Source organism: Oncorhynchus mykiss, chromosome 5 (genome assembly GCF_057628025.1).
Source record: "Oncorhynchus mykiss isolate SJ-2025 chromosome 5, ASM5762802v1, whole genome shotgun sequence".
Classification (NCBI taxonomy): domain Eukaryota; kingdom Metazoa; phylum Chordata; class Actinopteri; order Salmoniformes; family Salmonidae; genus Oncorhynchus; species Oncorhynchus mykiss.
The window spans coordinates 87,514,907-87,533,749 of NC_143026.1; the positions used below are offsets into that span (position 1 = coordinate 87,514,907).

At 43.3% G+C, this 18,843-nt stretch overlaps 1 protein-coding gene across 2 annotated transcripts in view; it reads right to left on the reverse strand.

The window, feature by feature from the left end:
• raver2 (ribonucleoprotein, PTB-binding 2) overlaps positions 1 to 18,843 on the reverse strand; it is a 137,322-nt gene that overhangs the window by 53,995 nt on the left and 64,484 nt on the right. For both annotated transcript variants that reach the window (XM_036978624.2, XM_036978623.2), the window contains exon 4: positions 7,414 to 7,605. In XM_036978624.2, the coding sequence (XP_036834519.2) occupies positions 7,414 to 7,605 (192 nt within the window). The remainder of the gene's footprint in view (positions 1 to 7,413; positions 7,606 to 18,843) is intronic.

Below are 18,843 nucleotides of genomic sequence, written 5' to 3' on the forward strand. Positions count from 1 at the left end.
ATCATTTCTTGTAACCATTTTTACTTTGTTTGTTTGTTTATGCATTTCTGTGAATTACTCGGTTAGTAAATAAATGAATTAAGACAATTGATGTCTGGATGACTCATAGTGAAGACTGGGTTCGTGCAGATAACCAACAATTTACGACGTTTGGAATGAGACTAACGTGAGGTAAAGTAAATAATTGATTAATTCGAAGACTAATTGATCAGATATAAAATATCTGAAATGTTATATTAGGAAATTATAACTTTGTGATCTGAATATTTTCCTTGGTGCCCCGACTTCCTAGTTAATTACAGTTACATGATTAATCAGTTTAATCGCGTAATACTAATTACAGAGAATCTTTGATAAAAACTAAAAGTCTTCATTTAATGATAGTAAAGACACGACCAAACCCTACCTCCCCTCTCCCACCGACGCTCACCGAGACGGTTGTCAATGCGAATTATGAGAGAAATTAGTTTGTCAAGTCCATCAGGCTCTTCTCTGGATACCAACTCATCCTTGAGGGCCTCAGTGAGTGCGTTCCGGAATTCTCCCTGAAGGGCCTCGTCATTCCAGCCTCTCTCTGCGGCGAGGGTGCGGAACTTACATGCCATCTCAGCCACACTCTGAGAACCTTGACAAAGGGACAGAAGTCGTTTAGCAGCATCCTTCCATAGACCGGATGGTCCAAGAGAGAGAGAACCACACAATCACACCAAGAGAGAGAGAACCACACAATCACACCAAGAGAGAGAGAGATAGTGTATACAGGGGGAGAACTGCAGGTCCGGACGACACCGGATGAACACCAGAGGGCGTAGTGGGAGCAGATGTGACATTTCTTTCTTTCATCACATTCCCAGTGGGTCAGAAGTTTACATACACTCAACTACTATTTGGTAGCATTGACTTTAAATTGTTTAACTTGGGTCAAACGTTTCTGGTAGCCTTCCACAAGCTTCCCACAATAACTTGGGTAAATTTTGGGTGAATTTAACTTGGGTGAATTTTGGCCCACTCAACCTGACGCGCACACGCTTTTTCAGTTCTGCACCAAAAATGTATATCAGATTGAGGTCAGAGCTTTGTGATGGCCACTCCAATACCTTGCCTTTGTTGTCCTTAACCTCTCTGGGATCGTTTGGGACGCTACCCTTTCAAAAAGTTTTTTCGGCGAAAGCAGAACACATCATTATGTTAGGTCAGCAACTAGTCACAGAAAGCATTCAGCCATTTTACAACCAAAGAGAGGTGTCACAAAAAGCAGAAATATAGATAAAATTAATCACTAACCTTTGACGATCTTCATCAGATGACACTCCCAGTACTCAATGTTACACAATACATGTATGTTTTGTTCGATCAAGTTCATGTTTATATCCAAAAACCTCAGTTTACATTGCCGCCATGTTCAGAAATGCCTCCAAAACATCTGGAGAAATTGCAGAGAGCCACATCGAATAACAGAAATACTCATCATAAACGTTGATGAAAGATACATGTTTTACATAGAATTAAAGATAAACTTGTTCTTAATGCAACCGCTGTGTCAGATTTCAAAAAAGCTTTACGGCATAAGCACAATATTCAATCATCTGAGAACAGCGTTCAGCCACAAAAGCAAGCCATACAGTTACCCGCCAAATTGTGGAGTCAACAAAAGTCATAAATAGCATTATAAATCTTTACTTACCTTTGCTGATCTTCATCGGAATGCACTCCAAGGACTCCCACAAGAAATGTTTGAATTGTTCGATTACGTCCATATTTATGTCCAAATACCTCCATTTTGTTCGCGTGTTTAGTTCACTACTCCAAAGGCACAATGCGCGAGTGCAAAATCCAGACGAAAAGTCAAAAGAGCTCCATTACAGTTTGTAGAAACTTGTCAAACGATGTTTACAATCAATCCTTAGGGTCTTTTTATAATAAATCTTATAATAATAATCAATAATATTCCAACCTGACAATAGCGTATTCATTACATAGGAAAAGGAAGGAACGGCTCACCCGCGTGAACGCGCAGTAGTCCACTTGTTGAAGCAGCTCTTATTCGACACCCTTCCACAATAGAAGCCTCAAACAACTTTCTAAAGACTGTTGACATCTGCTGGATGCCTTGGGAAGTGCAATCTGGCCCCATAGACACAGCATATTGGATCGGCAATCACTACAAACCTCAGATTTCCCACTTCCTGGTTGGATTTTTCTCAGGTTTTCGCCTGCCATATGAGTTCTGTTATACTCACAGACATCATTCAAACAGTTTTAGAAACTGCAGAGTGTTTTCTATCCAATACTACTTATAATATGCATATATTAGCATCTGGGACAGAGTAGCAGGCAGTTTACTCTGGGCACCTTACTCATCCAAGCTACTCAATACTGCCCCCCTGTCACCAAGAAGTTAAGCCATTTTGTCACAACTTTGGAAGTATGCTTGGGGTCCTTGTCCATTTGGAAGACCCATTTGTGACCAAGCTTTAACTTCCTGACTAATTTTTGTCCCCATGGGCAGTTGCAAACCGTAGTCTGGCTTTTTTATGCGGTTTTGGAGCAGTGGTTTCTTCCTTGCTGAGCGGCCTTTCAGGTTATGTCGATATAGGACTCATTTTACTGTGGATATAGATACTTTTGTACCTGTTTCCTCCAGCAACTTCACAAGGTCCTTCGCTGTTGTTCTGGGATTGATTTGCACTTTTCGCACTAAAGTACATTCATCTCTAGGAGACAGAACACGTCTCCTTCCTGAGCGGTCTGACAGCTGCGTGGTCCCATTGTGTTTATACTTGCGTACTATTGGTACCTTCAGGCATTTAGAAATTGCTCCCAAGGATGAACCAGACTTGTGGAGGTCTACAATGTTTTTCTGATGTCTTGGCTGATTTCTTTTGATTTTCCCATAATGTCAAGCAAAGAAGCACTGAGTTTGAAGGTAGGCCTTGGAATACATTCACAGGTACACCTCCAATTGACTCAAATTATGTCAATTAGCCTATCAGAAGCTTCTAAAGCCATGACATAATATTCTGGAATTTTCCAAGCTGTTTAAAGGCACAGTCAACTTAGTGTATGTAAACTACTGACCCACTGGATAAGTGGAATAATCTGTCTGTAAACAATTGTTGGAAAATTACTTGTGTCATGCACAAAGTAGACGTTATAACCGACTTGCCAAAACTAAGTTTTAATGACTCCAACCTAGGTGTATGTAAACTTCTGACTTCAACTGTATGTTAACTTTAGACTTCAACTATATATACAGTGCCTTGCGAAAGTATTCGGCCCCCTTGAACTTTGCGACCTTTTGCCACATTTCAGGCTTCAAACATAAAGATAGAAAACTGTATTTTTTTGTGAAGAATCAACAACAAGTGGGACACAATCATGAAGTGGAACGACATTTATTGGATATTTCAAACTTTTTTAACAAATCAAAAACTGAAAAATTGGGCGTGCAAAATTATTCAGCCCCTTTACTTTCAGTGCAGCAAACTCTCTCCAGAAGTTCAGTGAGGATCTCTGAATGATCCAATGTTGACCTAAATGACTAAGGATGATAAATACAATCCACCTGTGTGTAATCAAGTCTCCGTATAAATGCACCTGCACTGTGATAGTCTCAGAGGTCCGTTAAAAGCGCAGAGAGCATCATGAAGAACAAGGAACACACCAGGCAGGTCCGAGATACTGTTGTGAAGAAGTTTAAAGCCGGATTTGGATACAAAAAGATTTCCCAAGCTTTAAACATCCCAAGGAGCACTGTGCAAGCGATAATATTGAAATGGAAGGAGTATCAGACCACTGCAAATCTACCAAGACCTGGCCGTCCCTCTAAACTTTCAGCTCATACAAGGAGAAGACTGATCAGAGATGCAGCCAAGAGGCCCATGATCACTCTGGAAGAACTGCAGAGATCTACAGCTGTGGTGGGAGACTCTGTCCATAGGACAACAATCAGTCGTATATTGCACAAATCTGGCCTTTATGGAAGAGTGGCAAGAAGAAAGCCATTTCTTAAAGATATCCATAAAAAGTGTTGTTTAAAGTTTGCCACAAGCCACCTGGGAGACACACCAAACATGTGGAAGAAGGTGCTCTGGTCAGATGAAACCAAAATTGAACTTTTTGGCAACAATGCAAAACGTTATGTTTGGCGTAAAAGCAACACAGCTGAACACACCAACAGAAAGAGCCTGGTGCTCTTCACTTTCTAGGAAATACTTGCTTTTCTAAGAACTACTCAACCTATTCAGTCTCTAAGTGCACTATTAAGACTATCTCTGAGACACAGGGGTAGTCTGATAATATACCTGGGATGTACCAGAGTACTATCTCTGAGACACAGGGATCATCTGATAATATACCTGGGATGTACCAGAGCACTATCTCTGAGACATAGGGGTCTTCTGATAATATACCTGGGATGTACCAGAGTACTATCTCTGAGACACAGGGGTCGTCTGATAATATATCTGGGATGTACCAGAGTACTATCTCTGAGACACAGGGGTCGTCTGATAATATACCTGGGATGTACCAGAGTACTATCTCTGAGACACAGAGATCATCTGATAATATACCTGGGATGTACCAGAGTACTATCTCTGAGACACAGGGATCATCTGATAATATACCTGGGATGTACCAGAGTACTATCTCTGAGACACAGGGATCATCTGATAATATACCTGGGATGTACCAGAGTACTATCTCTGAGACACAGGGATCATCTGATAATATACCTGGGATGTACCAGAGCACTATCTCTGAGACATAGGGGCCGTCTGATAATATACCTGGGATGTACCAGAGTACTATCTCTGAGACACAGGGGTCGTCTGATAATATATCTGGGATGTACCAGAGTACTATCTCTGAGACACAGGGATCATCTGATAATATACCTGGGATGTACCAGAGTACTATCTCTGAGACACAGGGATCATCTGATAATATACCTGGGATGTACCAGAGCACTATCGCTGAGACATAGGGGTCGTCTGATAATATACCTGGGATGTACCAGAGTACTATCTCTGAGACACAGGGGTCGTCTGATAATATATCTGGGATGTACCAGAGTACTATCTCTGAGACACAGGGATCATCTGATAATATACCTGGGATGTACCAGAGTACTATCTCTGAGTCACAGGGATCATCTGATAATATACCTGGGATGTCCCACAGTACTATACATTATACTGTCCACAGTCACCTGGTATGACCAAGTTGATGCTGTGGTGTTGACAGATTGACAGTTCCTCCTACCATCTTTTCGTCTCAAAAGGTAGAAATTAGAGAGTGAGTGGGGTAGAGGTGAGGTGCTCAAAGTACTGTGTGTGCACGTATTTAAGTGTGCGTGTAGACTTCAATGGTTGTATGTGTGTGTGTGGATGACTTTGACTGTGCATGTGTTTGAGTACATTCCAGTAGTGTGTGTGTCTGTTTGTGTGCATGTCAGTTTTTGTATGTGTGTAGGCATGTGTGTGTCAGGGGCAGTGAGCACAGAAGGGTTGATTTCTGTCAGAAGCGAACAGAGGAGAGGGCTCATTGTGAGGCAGCGTTACATTAGGACAACTCTTAAAATAACTTCCACTGTTATTGTTTCTGCCAGACAGCACCACAGTACGAGAGAAAGAAGGAACGGGAGGTGATATGTATACAGTATACAGATTTATGTTTACATTTTCAGAATACCATGGCATTGTTGAATACTCGTTTTTGATTGGTTTGAAGGGCATTCTAGAGCGTGCATTATTTCCCTTTATAAACTGGGTGGTTCAAGTCCTGAATGCTGAAAGCCGTGATGTATGAGGCTGTGTACCATGGGTATGACAAAACATTTATTTTTACTGTTCTAATTACATTTGTAACCCGTTTATAACCGCAGTAAATCACCTCGGGGGTTTGTGGTATAGGCCCTATATACCACGACTAAGGGCTATATACAGGTACTCTGTGTTGCGTCGTGCAAAGAACAGCCCTTAGCCGTGGTATATTATTCCACACCCCCTTGGGCCTTATTGCTTTAATAATACACTGATTGTACAAAACATTAGGAACACCTGCTCTTTCCATGACATAGACTGACCAGGTGAATCCAGGTGAAAGCTATGATGTCACTTGTTAAATCCACTTCAATCAGTGTAGATGAAGGGGAGGAGACAGGTTAAAGAAGGATTTTTAAGCCTTGAGGCAACTGAGACATGGATTGTGTGTGTGTGCCATTCAGAGGGTGAATGGACAAGACAAAAGATTTAAGTGCCTTTGAAGGTATGGTAGTAGGTGCCTGGCGCACAGGTTTGAGTGTGTCAAGAACTGCAATGCTGCTGTGTTTTCAAGCTCAACAGTTTCCCGTGTGTATCAAGAATGGTCCACCACCCAAAAGACATCCAGCTAACTTGACACAACTGTGGGAAGCATTGGAGTCAACATGGGCCAGCATCCCAGTGGAACGCTTTCAACACATTGAGTCCATGCTAGAAACAATTGAAGACATTCTAAGGGCAAAAGGGGTACAACTCAATATTAGGAAGGTGTATATACAGTACATGTATGAATACTGTATAAGCAAGCATAGTGACTGATGATTTTTATATGCATTCATTTGTATATCATTGGACTTTGTAAATCTGTCAGTTTATTAACGCTGAGTGATTAGTGTTTTTTGTGGTCGGTTTGGTTTCAGGTTTGATCATCTAAACATTAAATGCACTGAGTATTATGTGGGTTGAATGCTGTAACAACACAGAATAAAACTATTAATAAAAGTCCATGATGGTAGTGACTCCTCATGACTACTTAATAACCATCATTTATTCACATTACTTGAATGAAATATTTCAGTTGTTGTATATATTACATTTGATGACTTTATTTCATATCTCATCTCTATAGAGACTGTTGATGACTGCTGAATACCAACCATCACTTAGATCATGTATTTTCAGGTAGAGATACCTCGCAAAGCAACTGCTCTCTATCCCTCGATTGTGTATACTTCTCTCTTTCATGTAGCAGGTGTACAAGAAACACAAACCGGACAAGTAGTCGTGCAATGGATTATGGTCATTGTAGTTAATTACCACGTTTTCTGCGTTAAACTATGTAGAATATTGTCCTGTTGGAAACTACAACACTACTACATTGCACGGTTCAGGCTTGATCTGACATCTCTACAGAAACTGCACAATGTGCGTATTGAGTTCGCAGAAAAAAAAACTAACAAAATGGAATTAAAATAATTGAACCAACATTGGTCAATGAGTTGTTTAAATAACTTTTGGTTAATCACTCAGCACTATTGTTTATCCAGATTTGCATTAAACATAGTATTGTGTGTGCACAAGTGGCCATGCTTGTGTGTGTATGTATGTGTGTGTGTATGCGATTTGTCCTTCTAGACAAGTTACTTACCACACCCTGAGCAGCAATGAGCGCTGCCAATGTGCTCCTGCCTGAGGTTCCGGGGGTGCAGAGAGAGAGACGGATCTCCTGTCCTCCCAACAGTGTTCTGTCCATCTCTATCAGTATGGCCTCCGCCTGCTCTGCACTCTCATACTCCACCACCCCGAACCCTCGCACCGGGCTGCCCTCATCCTGGGCTAGCTGAAATACAGAAAACACACACACGTTATACACACACGTTACACACATCTCCCTCTCAACAGCACAGGGCTACAAACAAACAAACTGACAACAGTAAAAACAAGTACATACCAACATATAAACCTTGCACAATGCATTCCCAACACTCTCTTATTCCCCTCACAATCAGCACAGTGTGTACGGAATAAAGCAACAACCTTGTCTAGCCTTCACAGTGACTGGCAGTATACTCTCACAAGATGAGCTCTAACTCACATCCAACTCTGACACATTCCCAATACTCTCTCTCAGGTGGAGTAGTAGTACCGTACTGTATTACATCTATCATAGCTCAACGACTACCGCCCCGTAGCACTCACTTCCGTCATCATGAAGTGCTTTGAGAGACTAGTCAAGGACCATATCACCTCCACCCTACCTGACACCCTAGACCCACTCCAATTTGCTTACCGCCCAAATAGGTCCACAGACGATGCAATCTCAACCACACTGCACACTGCCCTAACCCATCTGGACAAGAGGAATACCTATGTGAGAATGCCGTTCATCGACTACAGCTCGGCATTTAACACCATAGTGCCCTCCAAGCTCGTCATCAAGCTCGAGACCCTGGGTCTCGACCCCGCCCTGTGCAACTGGGTACTGGACTTCGTGACGGGCCGCCCCCAGGTGGTGAGGGTAGGCAACAACATTTCCACCCCGCTGATCCTCAACACTGGGGCCCCACAAGGGTGCGTTCTGAGCCCTCTCCTCTCCTGTACTCCCTGTTCACCCACGCCTCACCCACTGTTCACCCACGTTCACCCACTCAATCATCAAGTTTGCGGACGACACAACAGTGGTAGGCTTGATTACCAATAACGACGAGACGGCCTACAGGGAGGAGGTGAGGGCCCTCGGAGTGTGGTGTCAGGAAAATAACCTCACACTCAACGTCAACAAAACTAAGGAGATGATTGTGGACTTCAGGAAACAGCAGAGGGAACACCCCCCTATCCACATCGATGGAACAGTAGTGGAGGGTAGTAAGTTTTAAGTTCCTCGGCGTACACATCACAGACAAACTGAATTGGTCCACCCACACAGACAGCATCGTGAAGAAGGCGCAGCAGCGCCTCTTCAACCTCAGGAGGCTGAAGAAATTCGGCTTGTCACCTAAAGCACTCACAAACTTCTACAGATGCACAATCGAGAGCATCCTGTCGGGCTGTATCACCGCCTGGTACGGCAACTGCTCCGCCCACAACCGTAAGGCTCTCCAGAGGGTAGTGACGTCTGCACAACGCATCACCGGGGGCAAACTACCTGCCCTCCAGGACACCTACACCACCCGATGTCACAGGAAGGCCATAAAGATCATCAAGGACAACAACCACCCGAGCCACTGCCTGTTCACCCCGCTATCATCCAGAAGGCGAGGTCAGTACAGGTGCATCAAAGCTGGGACCGAGAGACTGAAAAACAGCTTCTATCTCAAGGCCATCAGACTGTTAAACAGCCACCACTAACATTGAGTGGCTGCTGCCAACACACTGACTCAACTCCAGCCACTTTAATAATGGGAATTGATGGGAAATGATGTAAAATATATCACTAGCCACTTTAAACAATGCTACCTAATATAATGTTACATACCCTACATTATTCATCTCATATGTATATGTATATACTGTACTCTATATCATCTACTGCATCTTTATGTAATACATGTATCACTAGCCACTTTAACTATGCCACTTTGTTTACATACTCATCTCATATGTATATACTGCACTCAATAGCATCTACTGTATCTTGCCTATGCCGCTCTGTACCATCACTCATTCATATATCTTTATGTACATATTCTTTATCCCCTTACACTTATGGGGATAAGGTAGTAGTTTTGGAATTGTTAGCTAGATTACTTGTTGGTTATTACTGCATTGTCGGAACTAGAAGTACAAGCATTTCGCTACACTCGCATTAACATCTGCTAACCAGGTGTATGTGACAAATAACATTTGATTTGATTTGAGGTGGAATAGCAGTACTGTACTGTATTACATCTATCATAGCTCAGGTGGAGCAGCAGTACTGTATTACATCTATCATAGCTCAGGTGGAGCACCAGTACTGTATTACATCTATCATAGCTCAGGTGGAGCAGCAGTACTGTACTGTATTACATCTATCATAGCTCAAGTGGAGCAGCAGTACTGTACTGTATTACATCTATCATAGCTCAGGTGGAGCAGCAGTACTGTATTACATCTATCATAGCTCAGGTGGAGCAGCAGTACTGTACTGTATTACATCTATCATAGCGCAAGTGGAGCAGCAGTACTGTACTGTATTACATCTATCATAGCTCAGGTGGAGCAGCAGTACTGTATTACATCTATCATAGCTCAGGTGGAGCAGCAGTACTGTACTGTATTACATCTATCATAGCTCAGGTGGAGCAGCAGTACTGTACTGTATTACATCTATCATAGCTCAGGTGGAGCAGCAGTACTGTATTACATCTATCATAGCTCAGGTGGAGCAGCAGTACTGTACTGTATTACATCTATCATAGCGCAAGTGGAGCAGCAGTACTGTACTGTATTACATCTATCATAGCTCAGGTGGAGCAGCAGTACTGTACTGTATTACATCTATCATAGCTCAGGTGGAGCAGCAGTACTGTACTGTATTACATCTATCATAGCTCAGGTGGAGCAGCAGTACTGTACTGTATTACATCTATCATAGCTCAGGTGGAGCAGCAGTACTGTACTGTATTACATCTATCATAGCTCAGGTGGAGCAGCAGTACTGTACTGTATTACATCTATCATAGCTCAGGTGGAGCAGCAGTACTGTACTGTATTACATCTATCATAGCTCAGGTGGAGCAGCAGTACTGTATTACATCTATCATAGCTCAGGTGGAGCAGCAGTACTGTATTACATCTATCATAGCTCAGGTGGAGCAGCAGTACTGTATTACATCTATCATAGCTCAGGTGGAGCAGCAGTACTGTACTGTATTACATCTATCATAGCTCAGGTGGAGCAGCAGTACTGTACTGTATTACATCTATCATAGCTCAGGTGGAGCAGCAGTACTGTACTGTATTACATCTATCATAGCTCAGGTGGAGTAGCAGTACTGTATTACATCTATCATAGCTCAGGTGGAGCAGCAGTACTGTACTGTATTACATCTATCATAGCTCAGGTGGAGCAGCAGTACTGTACTGTATTACATCTATCATAGCTCAGGTGGAGCAGCAGTACTGTACTGTATTACATCTATCATAGCTCAGGTGGAGTAGCAGTACTGTATTACATCTATCATAGCTCAGGTGGAGCAGCAGTACTGTACTGTATTACATATATCATAGCTCAGGTGGAGCAGCAGTACTGTACTGTATTACATCTATCATAGCTCAGGTGGAGTAGCAGTACTGTACTGTATTACATCTATCATAGCTCAGGTGGAGCAGCAGTACTGTATTACATCTATCATAGCTCAGGTGGAGTAGCAGTACTGTACTGTATTACATCTATCATAGCTCAGGTGGAGCAGCAGTACTGTATTACATCTATCATAGCTCAGGTGGAGCAGCAGTACTGTACTGTATTACATCTATCATAGCTCAGGTGGAGCAGCAGTACTGTACTGTATTACATCTATCATAGCTCAGGTGGAGTAGCAGTACTGTATTACATCTATCATAGCTCAGGTGGAGCAGCAGTACTGTATTACATCTATCATAGCTCAGGTGGAGCAGCAGTACTGTACTGTATTACATCTATCATAGCTCAGGTGGAGTAGCAGTACTGTATTACATCTATCATAGCTCAGGTGGAGCAGCAGTACTGTACTGTATTACATCTATCATAGCTCAGGTGGAGCAGCAGTACTGTATTACATCTATCATAGCTCAGGTGGAGCAGCAGTACTGTACTGTATTACATCTATCATAGCTCAGGTGGAGCAGCAGTACTGTACTGTATTACATCTATCATAGCTCAGGTGGAGCAGCAGTACTGTATTACATCTATCATAGCTCAGGTGGAGCAGCAGTACTGTACTGTATTACATCTATCATAGCTCAGGTGGAGCAGCAGTACTGTATTACATCTATCATAGCTCAGGTGGAGCAGCAGTACTGTACTGTATTACATCTATCATAGCTCAGGTGGAGCAGCAGTACTGTACTGTATTACATCTATCATAGCTCAGGTGGAGCAGCAGTACTGTACTGTATTACATCTATCATAGCTCAGGTGGAGTAGCAGTACTGTACTGTATTACATCTATCATAGCTCAGGTGGAGCAGCAGTACTGTACTGTATTACATCTATCATAGCTCAGGTGGAGCAGCAGTACTGTATTACATCTATCATAGCTCAGGTGGAGCAGCAGTGCAGTCCGTCCGTCCGTCCGTCCCCCCCCCCCCCCCCCCCCTCTCTCTCTCTCTCTCTCTCTCTCTCTCTCTCTCTCTCTCTCTCTCTCTCTCTCTCTCTCTCTCTCTCTCTCTCTCTCAAGATGGAGAGAATATGAGAAAGAGAGAGCGATCAGCAGATTCTGAAAGAGCTCTTTTCAGACCATTATCAAAGTGGCTGGCTTTCACAGAATCCACCTAAGCTATGATAGATGTAATACAGTACAGTACTGCTACTCCTACTCCACCAGGCTTTCTCTCTCAGACTCAAACAAATAAACACACACACAAAAACAAAAGCACTAGTCTGCTCAGTACTGAAGCAGTGACAGAGCAGTTTCTTCCTCATGAAGTGCAGGCTGGTTTCCAGTGGCAGAGCAGCTTCTTATTAGTTTCTTATTACTTTACAGTTACTGTCCATCAATACAACTAACAGGGACAGAGGGAGGGAGAGAAGGAAAGAGAGAAGGATGGAAGAAGGAAGGAAATGAGGGAGGGAGGGAAATACGAATGGGAGGGAGGGAGGATTGGTGAAAAGAGAGATGGATGGAGTGAAGAAGGGAGTTAGTTATGCCCCTGTCTGGAAAAGAGTCAATTTAAGCCCACTGTAATAGGACAAGGAGCCATACATCCTGGTACTTACTGTATGTCAGCCAATCAGCAGAAGGGATGAGTTAAATAATGCATCAGACCTTCTCACCCTTGTAGGGCCCTGAGTCCTGTCATACAACATTTAGATGCCAGCCTAGTAGCTAATGCAGACCAACGGGCATAACATGCTTCCAGATCACCACCAGTCACTGTTCAGCTGGATGGAACGGTAAGACAAGGCAGGACACAACTGGACTGAATCGCATATAGAGATTCTCCACACAATAACACAGCTGCTCTCATAAGAGTTCAGTCATGACTCATGAGTCAGTTGTTGCTTATCCCCCATCCTCTCACCCCACATTTCCTCTCCTCCACTCCCACTCGTCTGTCAGTCCCCCCAGTCTGAGGAGCAGAGCTGTGGAGGAGGAGGTCGATAGGCCATCAGAATACATTAGCCATACTCTATGGAAATAAATGACCTTCCTCTCCTCCTTACCAGTCTACCAATTCAACACCGTAAGGAAGGGAATGAGGGAAGGACATAGAACACACATATGTCACTCCAGTGAGTGAGTGATGTTTGCAAAGCGAGAGAGAGAGAGAGAGAGAGAGAGAGAGAGAGAGCACGAGAGAGATGCACACACATATACACATCAAGCTGTTATGTTACCTTCTGCTCAATCAAGTGTGTGTGTGTGTGTGTGTGTGTGTGTGTGTGTGTGTGTGTGTGTGTGTGTGTGTGTGTGTGTGTGTGTGTGTGTGTGTGTGTGTGTGTGTGTGTGTGTGTGTGTGTGTGTGTAATGCACTGGTCTGACTCTGAGAGCATTATTTATAGTACAGAAAGTAGGGACTGTCATTTAGCTAGGTGTCAAGCAGCTGAGAGGGAAACCAAACCCTCACAACTGACACCCGCACCATCCCCAGCAGGGTGCACAGTCATAGACACAAACATCTACATAAGTTAATTATGGTTTACCAGGTAAAAACTCTTTCTCCCACTCTGTTGCACTCGTCCAATGATAAACGCTTAAAGGGGAATAGGTAAATAAAACCCATACAGCTGGCCAATGTGCAATAGCTTTCCCTATGTCACCTGCTAATATGAATTTATAGTCAGAGGGTCCAAAGAGCCTTTGGTTGAAGTGACCTCTCCCTCCCTCCCTCCCTGGTCCATTGTCCATGTCCAGTGTTGACATAAAGACTAACCCATTTACAGAGAGACCCATCACCCCCACCATGCCCTCTATGATATAATTGAGACTCTGGCATTTTATCTCCCCCTCGGGTTAAGGTTACTTCTGCCTCTTCAACATCATAATCACATAAAAGGCAAGCTACTGTGGACATGTGTGTAAAGTGCATGTGTGTGTAGTGTTTAGTATCCATGGTCTGTCAGCTCTGCTACTCGACGGCACGGAACCCCTCTGTGATGTCATCAGCACAGCTCTTTCCACTGTTTATGAAGCTGGCCAAAAAACTTTCCTAAGCAGTCATTGTGTGTGTGTGTGTGTGTGTGTGTGTGTGTGTGTGTGTGTGTGTGTGTGTGTGTGTGTGTGTGTGTGTGTGTGTGTGTGTGTGTGTGTGTGTGTGTGTGTGTGTGTGTGTGTGTGTGTGCGCACCAGGAACAGATATGTCATAGTGAATTAGTCTTGTTACATAAACAAAGATCAGTGCACACACGCATAAAGACAGACACTCGCACAGCAAGAAAGAGAAAGCGGGATATGTGCTCAGACCTTCACAGCCGTGCCACATGGTCCTCTATAGACTATCTACAGTATACACACACGCTCATGCACACTGTCATATGTTCCATGTCTCTGGCAAGTCATTTACCTCAGTCTTACTGAGCTAACATCACCAATGTCTGGGAATGGACACATACAGGTGTAGGATCTTAATTTGATGACCCTGTTGTTGCACGAATAAACATACGAAAATGTTTTAAGATGGTCATACCAAGGATCATGTACAGTTGAAGTCGGAAGTTTACATAAACCTTAGCCAAATACATTTAAACTCAGTTTTTCACAATTCCTGACATTTAGTCCCAGTAAAAATTCCCTGTCTTGGGTCTGTTAGGATCACCACTTTATTTTAAGAATGTGAAATGTCAGAATAATAGTAGAGAGAATGATTTTATTTCAGCTTTTATTCCTTTCATCACATTCCCAGTGGGTCAGAAGTTTACATACACTCAATTAGTATTTGGTAACATTGCCTTTAAATTGTTTAACTTGGGTCAAATGTTTCTGGTAGCCTTCCACAAGCTTCCCACAATAACTAGGGTAAATTTCGGCCCATTCCTCCTGACAGAGCTGGTGTAACTGAGTCAGGTTTGTAGGCCTCCTTGCTCGCACACACTTTTTCAGTTCTGCCCACACATTTTCTCTAGGTTTGAGGTCAGGGCTTTGTGATGGCCACTCCAATACCTTGACTTTGTTGTCCTTAAAAACTTCTTGGTGAAAAGGGCGGCAGCATTGAGTAGCTTGGATGAATAAGGTGCCCAGAGTAAACTGCCTGCTACTCTGTCCCAGACGCTAATATATGCATATTATTAGTAGTATTGGATAGAAAACACTGAAGTTACTAAAACTGTTTGAATGATGTCTGTGAGTATAACAGAACTCATATGAGGCAAATCCCTGAGAAAAATCCAACCAGGAAGTGGGACATCTGAGGTGAGGAGTTTGAAGGTAAGATTTGAAATACATCTACTCCATTTGACTCAAAACATGCCAATTAGCCTATCAGAAGCTTCTAAAGCCATGACATCATTTTCTGGAATTTTCTAAGCTGTTTAAAGGCACAGTCAACTTGTATGTAAACTTCTGACCCACTGGAATTGTGATACAGTGAATTATAAGTGAAATAATCTGTCTGTAAACAATTGTTGGAAAAATTACTTGTGTCATGCACAAAGTAGATGTCCTAACCGACTTGCATAAACTATAGTTTGTTAACAAGAAATTGGTGGTTGAAAAACCAGTTTTAATGACTCCAACCTAAGTGTATGTAAACTTCCGACTTCAACTGTAGCTATTTGATTTGGGATTTTAGGACCCCCTGAAGGTATATAAAAAAAATCTAACAATGATTTGCTTTACTGCTATTAGCCCATAGAAACGCATTTAATAACAGCATAATACATGGATAAAGAGATAGGCAAGAAAAAACGAATAAAGGAAGCTTGTTCTGAAGTGTCTGTCCTATATCTGAGAGATGCATTACATGTATTACAGAACAAAAATATAAACTCAACATGTAAAGTGTTGCTCCCATGTTTCATGAGCTGAAATAAAAGCAACATTTGTTTACGTCCTTGTTAGTGAACATTTCTCCTTTACCAAGATAATCCATCCATCTGACAGGTGTGGAATATCAAGAAGCTGATTAAACAGCATGATCCTTACAAAGGTTCACCTTGTGCTGGGGACAATAAAAAGGCACTCTAAAATGTGCAGTTTTGCCACAGAACACAATGTGTCACGTTGTTCGTAATAATGATGTTTGGACCAAGGCGTATGTTGAGTTCCACATATCTTAATGAAAGTGAAACTAAGCAACGACAAAAACAAATAAACAATACACTAACAGCGAACCGTGACTACAGATATGCTATGTGCACTAACTCAAAACACATACATACAAACAATATCCCATAACCCACAGGTGGAAAAAATGCTACTTAAGTATGATTCCCAAATAGAGACAACGATAACCAGCTGCCTCTAATTGGGAATCATACAAATCACCAACATAGAAAATCAAACCTAGAACCACACATAGAAATGATAAACTAGAACAAAAACCCCTAGTCACGCCCTGACCTACTCTACCATAGAAAATACAGGTTTTCTATGGTCAGGACGTGACACAATGCCACAGATGTTTTGAGGGAGCAAGCAATTGGCATGCTGACAGCAGGAATATCCACCAGAGCTGTTGCCTGAGAATTTAATGTACATTTTTCTACCATAAGTCGCCTCATCATTTTAGAGAATTTGGCAGTACATCCAACCGGCCTGACAACCGCAGACCACGTGCAACCACGCCAGCCCAGGACCTCCAAATCCCACATCACCACCCGGACAGCTGATGAAACGGAGTATTTCTGAGTATTTCTGTCTGTAATAAATCCCTTTCGTGGGGAAAAAACAATTCTGATTGGCTGGGCCTGGCTCCCAAGTGGTTGGGCCTATGCCCTCAGACTGGGGCGAAGGTTCACCTTCCAACAGGACAATGACCCTAAGCACACAGCAAAGACAACGCATGAGTGGCTTCGGGACTCTGAATGTCCTTGAGTGGCCCAGCCAGAGCCCGGACTTGAACCTGATTGAACATCTCTGGAGAGACCTGAAAATAGGTGTGCAGCAACGCTCCCCATCCAATCTGACAGAGCTTGAGAGGATCTGCAGAGAAGAATGGGAGAAACTCCCCAAATACAGGTGTGCCAAGCTTGTAGTTTCATAACTAAGCAGACTAGAAGCTGGAATCACTGCTTCAACAAAGTACTGAGTAAAGGGTCTGAATACTTATGTACATGTGATATTATTATTATTTATTTAAAACAATTCTAAAAATCAGTTTTTGCTTTTTCATTATGCGTTATTGTGTGTAGATTGATGAGGGAATAAGGCAGTAAAGTAATGTCATGTGTGCTCCCTCTCCGGCCTCTAGGTCACCAGGCTGCTCGAGATGGCGCACACCTGTTACAGTCATCACTCACCTGGACTCCATCACTCCCCTGATTACCGTCCCTATATCTGTCACTCCCTTCGGATCCTTCCCTATATCTGTCACTCCCCTGATTACCTTCCCAATATCTGTCACTCCCTTCGGTTCCTCTCCTATATATGTCACTCCCTTTGGTTCCTTCCCCAGGCGTTATTGTTTCTGTTTCTATGTCAGTTCTGTGCGTTGTCCGTGTTTATTATTTTGTATTATGTGTTTATTTATTAAAACACTCACTCTCTGAACTTGACTCTCAGAGCACATCGTTACAGAATAACGTCTCACCTACGGGAAGCATCAGGGAGTGTTTTTAGTTTTTTTGTGTCAGGTGGAATGACGTTGGGTCCGGGAGCCACTACAGGTTTACATGCCTCCGCCGGCCTGTCAGTCTTTCAAGCCTTCGCCAGATCTCCAGGCTCCCCTGACTCTGCCGGCTCGTCAGTCTCTCAAGCCTTCGCCGGATCTCCAGGCTCCCCTGCCTCCGCCGGCTCGTCAGTCTTTCAAGCCTTCGCCGGATCTCCAGGCTCCCCTGCCTCCGCCGGCTCGTCAGTCTTTCAAGCCTTCGCCGGATCTCCAGGCTCCCCTGCCTCCGCCGGCTCGTCAGTCTTTCAAGCCTTCGCCAGATCTCCAGGCTCCCCTGCCTCCGCTGGCTCGTCAGTCTTTCAAGCCTTCACCAGATCTCCAGGCTCCCCTGCCTCCGCCGGCTCGTCAGTCTTTCAAGCCTTCACCAGATCTCCAGGCTCCCCTGCCTCCGCCGGCTCGTCAGTCTTTCAAGCCTTCACCAGATCTCCAGGCTCCCCTGCCTCCGCCGGCTCGTCAGTCTCTCAAGCCTTCACCAGATCTCCAGGCTCCCCTGTGTGGCTGAGAGTGTGTGGGTAACAAAGTGTTGTGGATGTGTTTCTGGCTTGTTATGAGTGGTACTTAGCAAACAGGCCATCTCCACTCTATCTTGCTTAACACTACAAGAGAGTCAAATCAAAGGAAATCAAATGTTATTGGTCACATACACATGGTTAGCAGATATTAATGTGTAGCGAAACGCTTGTGCTTCTAGTTCCGACCGGGTAGTAATCTCTAACCAGTAATCTAACGATTTCACAACAACTACCTCATACACACAAGTGTAAAGGAATGATTAAGAATATGTACATTTAAATATATGGATGAGCGATGGCCAAACAGCATAGGCAAGATGCAGTAGATGGTATAGAGTACAGTATATACATATGAGATGAGTAATGTAGGGTATGTAAAATTATATAAAGTGCCATTGTTTAGGGTGACTAGTGATACATTTATTACATCCAATTTGTTTTTATTAAAGTGGCTAGAGATTGAGTCAGTATGTTGGCAGCAGTCACTCAATGTTAGTGATGGCTGTTTAACAGTCTGATGGCCTTGAGATAGCAGCTGTTTTTCAGTCTCTTGGTGCCAGCATTGATGCACCTGTCCTGACCTCGCCTTCTGGATGATAGCGGGGTGAACAGGCAGT